This window comes from Mustela erminea, chromosome 5, assembly GCF_009829155.1.
Source record: "Mustela erminea isolate mMusErm1 chromosome 5, mMusErm1.Pri, whole genome shotgun sequence".
NCBI lineage: Eukaryota > Metazoa > Chordata > Mammalia > Carnivora > Mustelidae > Mustela > Mustela erminea.
The window spans coordinates 63485662-63498537 of NC_045618.1; the positions used below are offsets into that span (position 1 = coordinate 63485662).

Below are 12876 nucleotides of genomic sequence, written 5' to 3' on the forward strand. Positions count from 1 at the left end.
GCTCAAAGCCCACTCCTTCACTCCGCCTTTACAGCCAGCTTCCCTGCTCCAACACTTGGGTGCTCTGCCACCCTCAGGCACCCCTTGTCTTTCCCGAGGGTCCTGAGACCACAGTGTCCCAGCAAGGGTTCCTACCCCCCACTCAGCCACTGGAGCGACGTCCCTCCACAGAGCAAGTTCTGATTTTGGGCTCCGCTGCTCTATTACATGCTGGGAGCCAGCTGATGAAGGCTCCCTCCCCTACCCCTGCACTCTACCTTCCTGAATATCGCCTCGCATTCACTTCTTTGCATGTTCTACCTTCCAGAAAGTGGTTGCTTTTTTGTTCAGAGGATTGCTGCTATTCTTTTCTTTGATCTCCTGTTGAGTTTGTAGGTTTTCAGAATGGTTTGATAATTATCTAGCTGAATTCTTGGGACCAGATGAAATTTAGGTGTCCTACTCTTCTGTCGTCTTGCTTCTCCTTCTCCTCCCTCCCCGAGAGTTGTCCTAAAGTCCTGTATAGTCAACCCCTTCCCCTCCAACTCCCAGTCTTTCGCAACCTCTGATTTTTGTGCCTCACAAGCATTCAAAATTGTGTTTTTAGCATTATTGCTGTGTAGTGATATCTCACTGTGGTTTTAATTTGCATTTCTCTGATAACTAAAGATGTTCACCATTTGCTATTGTGTTTATTTACCATCTATAGTGTTTCTTCTTTGATGAAATGCCTATACAAATCTTTTGCTCATGTTTATTCATTTGTTTTATTATTGAGTTGTGAAAATTGTTTATAGATTCTGGATAGAAGTCCTTTGTCAGACATGTGTTTTGAAATATTTTTCTCCCAGTCTGTGATTTGTTTTTTCATTTGCTTAACAGTGTCTTTCAAGGAAGTGTTTAACTTTGATGAATTTTTACTTATGTAAAAAAAAAAAAAAAATCTTATGTTCACACTACATAAATATATTATCTCTTCTAGAATTATATTTAAAAACTATCTTTAAAGATAAAAAAGAAAAAAGTGAGAGTGGTTAACAGCCTAAGAGCACATTTTACTAAAATAAATACCTAAATATTTAAGTGAAAATAAAAAAGAAAACATAAGTTGGACCTTGAAACACTGAAAGAGGAGCGCCTGGGTGGCTCAGTCGGTTGAACATCCAGCTCTTGATTTTGACTCAGGTCGTGATCTCAGGGTTGTAAAATTAAGCCTCAAGTTGGGCTCTATGATCAGTGGGAGATTCTCTCTCCCACTCCCTCTGCTCCCACTCCATTCATGCTCGGTTTCTTTCCTGCTCTCTCAAATAAATAAATATTTAAAATGAAAACTGAAAGAATTACAACAGGAAGAAGAAAAGGCACTTTAAGTAAAAAGAACACTGTGTACAATGCAAAATGGTAGGAAAGTACTGTGTGTGTGCTAGGGAAAGTGTTTGATAAGGCTGGAGCAAATGGTGAGAGGACATAATGGAAAAGGAGGTTGGAATCAGGTTAAGTAAGGATGGCCTTGAATGTCATATTAAGGTGTTTCGTTTATAACATGCAGAAAAATGGAATTCATCAAAAATTTTTTTTTATTTTTTTTTTTAAAGATTTTATTTATTTATTTGAGAGAGAAACAGTGAGAGAGAGCATGAGCGAGGAGAAGGTCAGAGAGCGAAGCAGACTCCCCATGGAGCTGGGAGCCTGATGCGGGACTCGATCCCAGGACTCCGGGATCATGACCTGAGCTGAAGGCAGTCGTCCAACCAACTGAGCCACCCAGGCGTCCCGTCATCAAAAATTTTTAAGTAGGAAAGGGACATGAGTGAGAAAGTGCTTGAGATGCTTATTCTTCTGGAGGTAAAAAGAAGAGACTGGAAGGAGGACTTAGGGAAACCAAGGAGGAAACTCTTAATAATCCCAATGAGAAGCCACAAGACTACTACAAAGACAGAGAGCTGTGTGAATATGAAGGAGAGGATGAATGTCAGAGACAAAATAAGCTCCCAGGAGACTAAATCTAGCAGGAGCAGGGAGAGACTGTAAGCATGAACCCAGGCCTATTGCTAACCAAAGGTAGGGACTCTGGAAAGGGACAGGATGCATAGAGAACTATGTAATGTTGCCCCCAGTGGAAGTAAGAAAAAAGCTGTGAAGTTGTGGAATGGTAACAGAGAAAAATACTCTTTTTAAATTAACATAAAATGTATTATTTGTTTTAGGGGTACAGTTTTGTGAATCATCAGTCTTACACAATTCACAGCACTCACTATAGCACATACCCTCCCCAATGTCTACCACCCAGCCACCCCATTCCTCCTACCTCCCTCCACTCCAGCAACCCTCAGTTTGTTTTCTGAGATTAAGAGTTTTTTATGGTTTTTCTCCCTTTATGGTTTCTTCTTGTTTCATTTTTCCCTCCCCTCCCTTATGATCCTGTCTTGCTTCTCAAATTACACATATCAGTAAGATCATATAATTGTCTTTTTCTGACCGACTTATTTCACTTAGCATAATACCCTCTAGTATATCCACATCCTTGCAAATGGCAAGATTTTATTTTTTGATGGCTGCATAATATTCCAGTGTGTGCTTGCACATACACATGTATATGTGTGTGTATGTATGTATGTATACACCATATAGCCACAGGGATAAAGAAGATGTGATATACACATATATATATATATTTATATACATGTATAAATTTACATCTTTAAACTTTTTTAATTTTTTTAAAATTTTATTTATTTATTTGACAGGCAGAGATCACAAGTAGGCAGAGAGGCAGGCAGAGAGAGAGGAGGAAGCAGGCTCCCTGCCGAGCAGAGAGCCTGACGCAGGGCTCAATCCCAGGACCCTGGGATCATGACCTAAGCTGAAGACAGAGGCACCCAGGTGCCCCCCCAAAATTTACATCTTTAAAATCAATTTTTAAAATTATGTTATGTTTTGAGGGAGTTTCTTTGTGGTGATGAAATAGTTTGGTAGCCTGATTGTGGTGTACGAATGTGGTGTACGAATCTACACATGGGAAAAAGTTACATATACTCCCCTCCCTCAGGAAAAATTACATATAAAAATATAGTAAAAGCTACCTGGCTCTGTTGCGCAATGGATAGCGCACTGGACTTCTAAAAATATAGTAAAAGCTGACTCAGGCCTGCACTTGAGTTAGTAATAGTAAACCAGTATCTATTTCCTAGCTTTAACAATATACTATGGTTATGTAAGATATTATCACTGGGGGAAACTAGATGGAAGCCACATGATAACTGTACTGTTTTCCAATAGCTCCCTGAATCTGCTTCATGCTCCAAAACAAGTACTGTCAGGTTGACAGAAGACAGACTGATTCGTGCAAAATTCAGAATGGAGGTTATATCCAGAGCTGCAGTGACCAATATAATAGCAACCTAAATCTAAATGAAATTTAAAACAGTCTCTCATTTGCTCTGGTCACATTTCAAGTGCTCAATAGCCCATGTAGCTAGTGGCTACCATATGAGTAGGGGTACAGAACATTTCTTTCTTTTTTTTTAGATTTTATTTATTTATCTGACACACAGAGAGAGATCACAAGTAGGCAGAGAGGCAGGCAGAGAGAGAGGGGAAAGCAGGCTCCCTGCTGAGCAGAGAGCCTGATGCAGGACTCGATCCCAGGACCCTGAGATCATGACCTGAACCGAAGGCAGAGGCTTAACCCACTGAGCCTCCCAGGTGCCCAGACATTTCTATCCTTATAGTAACTTCAATTAGACAGTGCTGCTTGAGGAAGAAGAGGGAATGAAATATATAGTGGTAATGAGCTATTTCTTAACCTAGAAAGAGGCCACAGATGTTTTATAGTCTTCCTTTAAATTTTTATATGTATTTTTTACACTCTTCTGGAATCCATAATACAGAAATACAAAATATAAATATTGATTTTTGCAGATAACATGATGGCATACCTAGACAATTCAAGTGACTCAATTTAAGTTTCTTACAAGGAATAAATAAACAAAATTGTACAATATGAAAAAAATCTACAAAGGCAACTTTGATTTTATATTAATGGAGCAATATGAAAAAAGGATTTCAATCTTAATCATGATCTGAAAAAGTATGAAATTGATTTTACCTGAGATTTAAGAGATTTAAAGAAAATTATGAAAATCCTACTGGAATTCTAGAAGGTGATATATAAAAAAAGGGAAAGAGCATTCCTTACACAGTCTGAACTATGTTCAACCACAATAACATTCTCTCAGCTCTCTTCCATTACTCTTCCATAGTGCTAACCTGATCCTTACCCAGGTTAAACCCAACTCTCACACTAATGTGCACTTCTAAATGAACAGTTTAAGGTGTTTAGAGAAAAACAAACTGTACTGACAATCTCACCTTATATTACCATAATACTCAAATGAGTTTTCAGCCCAGGTCAGCAATCTATTTTCTGAATCTAGTTCACCTCTCCCTCTCCATGGTAACTATTTCGTTTGTCCTCTTCCATCTTCAACCTCCAGCACCATTCTGCACTCTCAGCAAAAGGCCTTACCTTCTCTAAGAGAATAAAAGCCATGAGAGAACTTCAACTTTGCTACCGAATCTAAATGCTTACCTATATCTGTGTCCATTTACTCGGCCTTTTCTCAGTTACAATGGAAGGAGTGTTCTTACTCTTAGAGAACGAGCTAACCTCATCATTTGTGCTCAGGTTCCTTTCCTTGGGTATGCAAGAATGTGGCTCCTAGAATTTTTCCTTCTCTGTCTACATTATCATTTTTTCATATCTCCTGGAGTACTACCATCAGTACACAAGCATGCTGCAATAACTGCCGTTTAAAAAAAAAAAAATGAGGGCACCTGGGTGCTCAGTGGGTTAAGCCTCTGCCTTTGACTCAGATAATCTCGGGGTCCTGGGATCGAGGCCCACATTGGGTTCTCTGCTCAGCAGAGAGCCTGTTTTACCCTCTCTCTCTGCCTGCTTCTCTGCCTACTTGTGATACCTCTCTCTCTCTCTCTCTTTCCCTGTTAAATAAATAAATAAATAATCTTCTTAAAAATAAATAAATGAGAAGGAATAAATTAAGGAAGGATTTTATTACTTCACTTTCAACTATGTCCCTGTTTTACCAGTCTTTTTCTTCTTCTTTTTTTTTTAAGATTTTATTCACTTATTTGACAAAGAGAGATCACAAGTAGGCAGAGAGGCAGACAGAGGGGAAGGGGGAGGCAGGCCCCCCACTGAGCAGAGAGCCTGATGTGGGGCCAATCCCGGGACCCCAGGACCATGACCCGAGCCGAAGGCAGAGGCCGAACCCACTGAGCCACCCAGGCGCCCCTACCAGTCTTTAAAATAAAACATCTCTCAGTTGGTTAATCATCCAACTGTTAATTTCGGCTCAGGTCATGATCTCAAGGTCATGGGATTGTGCCTTTTGTTGGGCTCTGTGCTCAGCATGGAGTCTGCTTGTCCTTCTTCCTTCTGTTCCTTCCCCCTCACACACTCTTTCTCTAAAATAAATAAATAAAATCTAAAATAAAATAAAATAAAATAAAAACAGCTCTTGGGGCGCCCTGGGTGGCACAGTCCATTGAGCATCTGTTCAAATACTTTTCTTTCTTGTTTCACCAGTACTTGTCTCTCTGCCTTCAGATTTTCTCAGTGTCAAGTAGTCGAAGCTCATCTACTTGGGACCCCCAAAACCAGGTATTCTTGCACCCCTGTGCCCTGGCTACACCCCCACCCCCAATCAAATGATTCTTAAATTTCTATTATCTCCAGTCCTGATTTCTCTTTTGAGCTACATAGTACTATATCAAATCACCTTCTTGTTGTATTTCCACCTGGAATCTAAGAAGCATCTCAAACTTAACTTCTAGAAAATAGAACCTCATTTTCCCTTATTAAATCCACTGTTCATCCTTCTTCCCCATCATGGTTAAAGGCACGACCATTAGTTCAGGACAAAAATTTAAAAGTCAATCTTGACTCTTCTTTTTTCTTGACATCTGATATTAACAAATCCAAAAGGAAGCATCATTAAATATATCTTTAAAATATATCCTAAATATGACCATTTCTCACCATCTTCACTAGAGCTCCCTAATGCCCTAGATCTCAGTCACTATCAATGACTAACGGCATTAGCCTTCTCACTTGTAACTTTCTGATTCCACTCTTGCTCTTGCTCTCAATAGTCTCTTCTTCACAGCCAGAGTGACTTTAAAAAAACAACACATGTTCTAAAACTTGAAAACTGTTACTTAGAACAGAAATGGGATTCCAGAAATATATTCAAATATAACAAACTACAAAGAACCTAAGTTCTTTTCTGCAAGACTACTAATTTACAGAAGAATACTGATAAAACTGAAGATAGGCTCCTTACAATTTCTAGGCACTGAAATTCTCCTAAGGCTATGTCTTAAATATAATCTGCTTCTGTATATAATTCCATTATATAATTAGCTTATTGACAGATCATGTACCAGATTGTGCAACAACCCCACTCAAAATTTTCCAAAGGCTTCCTATCATATTTAGAAGAAAATCTCTTTGTAAAATCGTATATAATCTCTTGCCACTGAACTCCTCATCATGCTATGCTGTGTTGTGCTATATATACCCACAGTGGCCTCCCTGCTTTTTCTCAAGCACACCAAACTTACTATACCTTAGGGCCTTTAAAGGAACACTCTCTTTCAAGATACTCACATGGCCCACTCTCACACTTAATTCAACTCTCAACTCAATACCTCCTCAGAAGTCTTTTTTAACTATTACTTCTAAAATAGTCTCCTTTTTTTCTTTTTTGGTACTAACATAGTCTCTTATTCTCACTGCCCATCACTCTCTCTGTCAATACACTGTTTTGTGTTTATTCATAGCATATGCCACTAGCTAAAATTATGTATTTATATGTTTTTTATCTGTCTTCTCCAAAAAAATATAACTTCCATAAGAGCCTCATTTTGATCTGCTTGTTCACCACTACAGTCCTAGCACCTAGATCCATGGCTCACACAGATTATGTGCTCATCAAATATATGTTATGTGTGAGAATAAACAATAACCTGTAACAGTCTAAAAATTCAAAAAGAATGATATCTGGAAAAGACATGGGATTCCAGAAATAAATTCAAATCTAGCAAGCTATATAGAACCTAAATTCTTTACGGGCTTTGCTATGTATTAATGCAAGATCTTCACTAGAATCAAAAAGATTATCTTGTAATTTTTAAGGCACCTAAATTCTCATATGCCTATATTCTAACTCCACTATTATATATTTAGCTCATTCAAAATCAGTATTTTAGCTTTTGTGCAACTTAATTTGCTAGAAAATGAAAATCACAATCAGTACCAAGTTAAAACAAAACTAAAGGTAAAAAGGAGACATTAGAAGAACTGAACTGTAGGTTATGACAATATAAGGAGTTCTACTGACCTGATTCCCAGTAAAATTGGTGAAAATTATTTTAAAAAACTAAAACTCCTGGAAATGGTCCTTAGGGTAAATAACACAAAGAAACATCTATTCAAGAAAAGTGAAAATTCTATGGAACTTGAACCAAAACCATTCCCTCCCTCCTCTCTTCCAGAGCAGAGAACGTGGCTCTACTCCAGACTGTTGCCACCATGGATACAGGACTCCCTTATTTCTCAGTTCCAAGCTGGAGGGCTTTCTTCCCATAGAAGCAGGACTTCAGCATTTCTGAGGTTCTTCCAGATCTCTACCTTGGGTGTATGTTGACAATCCTGAGAGCCCAAGAGCCCTTCCCGTGGCTCAGGAGACAGTGCTTCCCTGACAGGACAGACAAACTGAGAGATCTCCACTTACTGCCTTGAATCAGCTCCTAGGAATAAGGATGTCATTCAGAAGCTACCGCAGTTCTCCGCCCAACTTTAGAGCCTTGGCTCAGAGATTTTGCTTGGGGGCAGGAGAAAGGCCATTTAAAAAAAAAAACAAAAAACAAAAAAACCACCTGCTAATCTCTTCCCACAGGAGTTTATCTTGTTTGCAACAGTAAAATTTAAACTTAAAACATTTCTCAAAAATAGGGAAGGTTGTGGTATAGGGAGTTGAGAGGAGATTTGCTTGCAGATCTAATGAAGATAAACCTGGACTACGGGCTGGCCAGGTAAGAGAACCAGAGGAATAAGACTTCTAGAAGGCCTCTTGAGGTCAGAAATAGCCAAACTCTAACCTCAGAATTTAGATTAGATTAGTTAGTCATGCCCCCGCCTGGAATTTATACCCCAGGGCACTATTGTAAACAACAAAGCAATCAGCCAGCAATTAGTGGAGTTTAAAACCTGGGTGTAGTCAGGGAAAAGTATAGAAGAGAGCTCTACCAGTACAGGAGTCATTCCAGGGTGACTATAGGCAGACTGCCCCTCAGGAGCAACAGTAGAGACTTAATATTCTGTGTGGGGGAAAGGGAGGGAAGGGGCACAGAGGAACAGCCTTCACAGAAACAAATCCAGTTCAGCCCCTAAACAAATAAACAAGCAAATAACAGTAACAAAGCCCTGGAAAGGAGGACCGGTATCTAAAACAGCTATATTATCTAAAATGTCCAGTCTCCAACAAAAAAAAAATTATAAGGAATCAAAGAAACAGGAAAGTATGACCCATACATTTGGGGGTGGGAGAAGCAACAGAAACCGCCTGTGACAGTGACAAGATGTCAGATTTAAGAGGAAAGATTTCAGACTAGCCATTGTAAGTATGTTCACAGAACCAAAGGAGAGCTTGATTAAAGACATAAGGAAAGCATGACGACAACATCACGTCAAATAGAGAGTATCAATAAAGAAAAATAATGTTCATTCTCAAATAGAAAATATCAAAAATGAGAAAACATATTTCCAAATGGAAATTCTGGATATGAAATGTACAAAACGAAAATAGAATTATAGTTAGAACCTCAGACTGCAAAAAAGACCCTTGAGCCTAAAGGGCCAATGTGTGTTCTTCTCCAAATCCTTCCTTCCAACTCTGTGTCTAGTGTCCTTTTTTTTTTTCTTTTTTAAAGATTGTATTTATTTATTCAACTGAGAGAAAGTGAGAAAGCACAAGTAGGGGGAGTAGCAGACAAAGAGGGAGAAGCAGGCTCCCGGTTGAGCAGGTAAGCCTGATGCAGGGCTGGACCTCAAGATCCTGGGATCATGGCCTGAAACAAAGTCGGATGCTTAAGCAAGCCACCCAGCTGCCCCTCATGTACTTTTTTATTAAAGCCACAACTTTCAATAATAAAATTAACTCTATCCACTAATTTAATCATAAAATCTATAGGCTACTTCTTGGATGACATCCATTCTATACATAATTCATATTTCTTTTTTTAAAAAGTGATACTATAAATAACAGATTAATTCTCAAATTTAATAATAATATGAAAAATCTTACTGGTCTGACGTCACCACAGGAATTGGTAAATTGTCGAGCCAAGCCAAAATCAAGCATGTAACATTTCCTACATGTACTAGGAAAGCGACCCATGGCGAAGTTCGACTAGAAAAGCAAAGAAGGAAAATATACATATTCTTACAATACTAAATCCTAACATATATCCTTCCTATATTTTAATTCTTCTATTTAAACTCTATATAATACATATGTCTCAAACACACTATTCTAATTCATGATATTTACTGGATATTAATACATAATCTTGTTGTGTATTCTATTAATGCCTAGGAGCAGGTAACTTTGAGGAACAAAGAATTAAGTGATGGTACAAAGTTATCTACAACAACACTGACTTAAGTGGAACTCTATGTTCCTTGAAATTCTGGTCTAAGTCAACACTTTAAAGAGAGCCCAACTCTTCCTTTTTAAAATGGGAGGAACTAGGAGTGAGCAAAATTAAAGACACAGCTAAAAATTTAAATGAATTTCCTATAAACATCATAAAGATGAATTTCACTAAGCATAAAAATTAAAATTCAATTTAAGGAAGCATTTCAAAACAGACTTACATGAAATACACTTTGCATTCTTCCCTTAAAAAATAAATGTAATGTTAAATGAGCACAAATCTGCAAAGATGGTATGTAAAAAGAGAATTTATAAAGGAAAAAGCAAAACTGCTACAAAAATTGTTAGCTTTTATTTTAAAATAGTGTTCTATTTAGGGAGTTTTCAGATGAAAATGGAAAGTCTTCAGTCACCATGCTTCTAAAGTAGTGACATTTAGTTTGGCATAGAATTGTGAGCAAGAGAAATCTATATTCCATTAAGCCTGACTCTACTAATGTTAATTTTAGTTGGCATTTTCATGTAAACTATTTAACTTTAGAAATCATGTAGCAACAGATGGATGTAATTTTCAACTGCACTAACCAACACATGATATATTTATAGTAAATACAGTATATCAGAAATGGATCATTTCCCCTTGTGAGCAATAAAAAAAACAAAGAAGGAAAAATAAACGCATATTTCAGTTATGGAAATGACAATTTCTAAGAAAAAACAGAATAGAAAAAATACTATATATTGCCACTGTAGCACTCAGAAGAAAAAATAAGGTCTTTCATAATTGATGGTTCCTTATAAGTACAATTTGTCACTTGAGAAATAGTTCAGAGAACACAATGAATATAAAAGCCACATATGTATATATTTTTACACAGTATCAGGAAAAAGAAATCTAAAGAATGACTTCCAATTTAGGTGTTAACTAGGAATGTTAACACACATAATAATAATAGTCAAGCATTATTAATTTTTACTTTGGCTGAGAGCAACATTTTCATTGTATGAAAAAAGCTCCTGAATGTTAAATTGTAGTTTGTAATTCGAATTTTTTTTTTAATTAAGAGGCAAGTTATATTTTGCTTCTAGTTACAGAATTAAAATATTACCTTGTATTTAATAATAGAAAGCAAATACAGAAAGCTACATTCATAATTTACTGTGTCCCTTCATTAGATTAAGAGTACAAAGCAAACTCATTCTGTGCTCTGACTTGAAAAGGCCTCTTACCGGTTTGATGTCTCGGTGCAAGAATCCCACAGAATGGATGCTCTCAATAGACTCGAGAATCTGTCTACCCAACCGAAGAGTAGTGCTAATGGTGAATGTGCCCCGGGACTGGCTACGACGTAGATCTGCCAGATTCCGACCCTGTGTAAACCAAATAAACACTTTCACATATGGTACTATGCTATAAAAGAAGAGCGGGAAGTTATTCGTTTACCATTAAAAATGACTTGACGGGGGGGGGGGGGGGACGCCTGGGTGGCTCAGTTGGTTAAGCAGCTGCCTTCAGCTCAGGTCATGATCCCAGCGTCCTGGGATCGAGTCCCACATCGGGCTCCTTGCTCGGCGGGAGCCTGCTTCTCCTTCTGCCTCTGCCTGCCATTCTGTCTGCCTGTGCTCGCCCTCTCCCCCCCACTCTGATAAATAAATAAAATCTTTAAAAAAAAAAAATGACTTGACAGGGGAACCTGGGTAGCTCAGTTGGTTGAGCATCCAAGTCTTGGTTTCCGCTCAGGTCATGGTCTTGGGGTTGTGGGATGGAGCCCTGAGCAGCGCAGGACCCACACTCAGTAGAGTGTGGGATTCTTTCTCTCCCTCTACCCCCCACCCCCTGGCTCATGCTCTCTCTCAAATAAATAAATCTTTAAAAAATTTCTGACAGGGCGCCTGGGTGGCTCAGTGGGTTAGGCCGCTGCCTTCGGCTCAGGTCATGATCTCAGGGTCCTGGGATGGAGTCCCGCATCAGGCTCTCTGCTCGGCAGGGAGTCTGCTTCCTCCTCTCTCTCTCTCTGCCTGCCTCTCTGCCTACTTGTGATCTCTCTCTGCCAAATAAATAAATAAAATCTTTAAAAAAAAAAATTTCTGACAGAGCAAGGATTTTACACAAATCATGACCCTCTCATTCAGGAGAAGAGATTCCATTAAGGTTTGGCATGAATGTTTCAAAGAAATTTAAGAATAACCAGAAGTTTTTGAACTTACTATGTTTTTGAGTCATCATGTTTCCGTCTTTCATGCCATAACAAAATATAGTCTTGATTATTTGTAAATATAGAAAACATATGTACCCAGAGCAATAATTCCAAATATAAAATAAGTGATAATTACAATAATGAGTTTTACAATCCCATGAGTAGCTAATAACTTACGAGCATTCCAATCATTTTTTTCTCAAAAATCAGTATTTTGATTTCCAAAAATATACCTGAGAAATACTGGAACTTTATTTGTAAACAACTTCCACCATTATAAAAGCTTTTGAAGGAAAATCAATTAATTTGATTTATGACAGTAGTAATGATTCTAAAATTTCAAATCAGTTATTTTTAAATTTCTTTAAAATTTTTATTTATTTATTTATTTGTCAGAGAGAAAGAAAGAGCACACAAGCAGGGGGAGCAGGCAGAAGGAGAAGCAGACTCCCCCCTCAGCAAGGAACCCGGTCTAGGACTTGATTCCAGGACCCCAGGATCATGACCTGAGCCGAAGGTAGATGCTTATTCAATGGGCCACCCAGGCGTCCCTAAAATTTCACATCTTTTAAAATGTAAACTAAGGTAACAACTAACAAAATCCAAAAAGATAAAATATAAGGCTAGCAGGAGTATGGGGAAAAGTTATTAACATGGTAAATACATGCAGGTTTTATTCACCTAATTAAAATTAAAAACTTCACAGTATAAATTGGAAGGGGAGGTGAATCATGAGAGACTATGGACTCTGAAAAACAATCTGAGGGGTTTGAAGTGGCAGGGGGGTGGGAGGTTGGGGTACCAGGTGGTGGGTATTATAGAGGGCACGGATTGCATGGAGCACTGGGTGTGGTGAAAAAATAATGAATACTGTTTTTCTGAAGATAAATAAATTAATTTAATAAAAAAAAACTTCACAGTATAAACTAACTAAATAAAAGTAAATAAATAAAAGTAGT

General features: G+C 38.0%; 1 protein-coding gene across 3 annotated transcripts in view; it reads right to left on the reverse strand.

The window, feature by feature from the left end:
• Positions 1–12876, reverse strand: part of TTBK2 (tau tubulin kinase 2) — a 159405-nt gene that overhangs the window by 62972 nt on the left and 83557 nt on the right. For all 3 annotated transcript variants that reach the window (XM_032343454.1, XM_032343455.1, XM_032343456.1), the window contains 2 exons: positions 10950–11090; positions 9369–9473 (listed from right to left, as the gene is read on the reverse strand). In XM_032343454.1, the coding sequence (XP_032199345.1) occupies positions 9369–9473; positions 10950–11090 (246 nt within the window). The remainder of the gene's footprint in view (positions 1–9368; positions 9474–10949; positions 11091–12876) is intronic.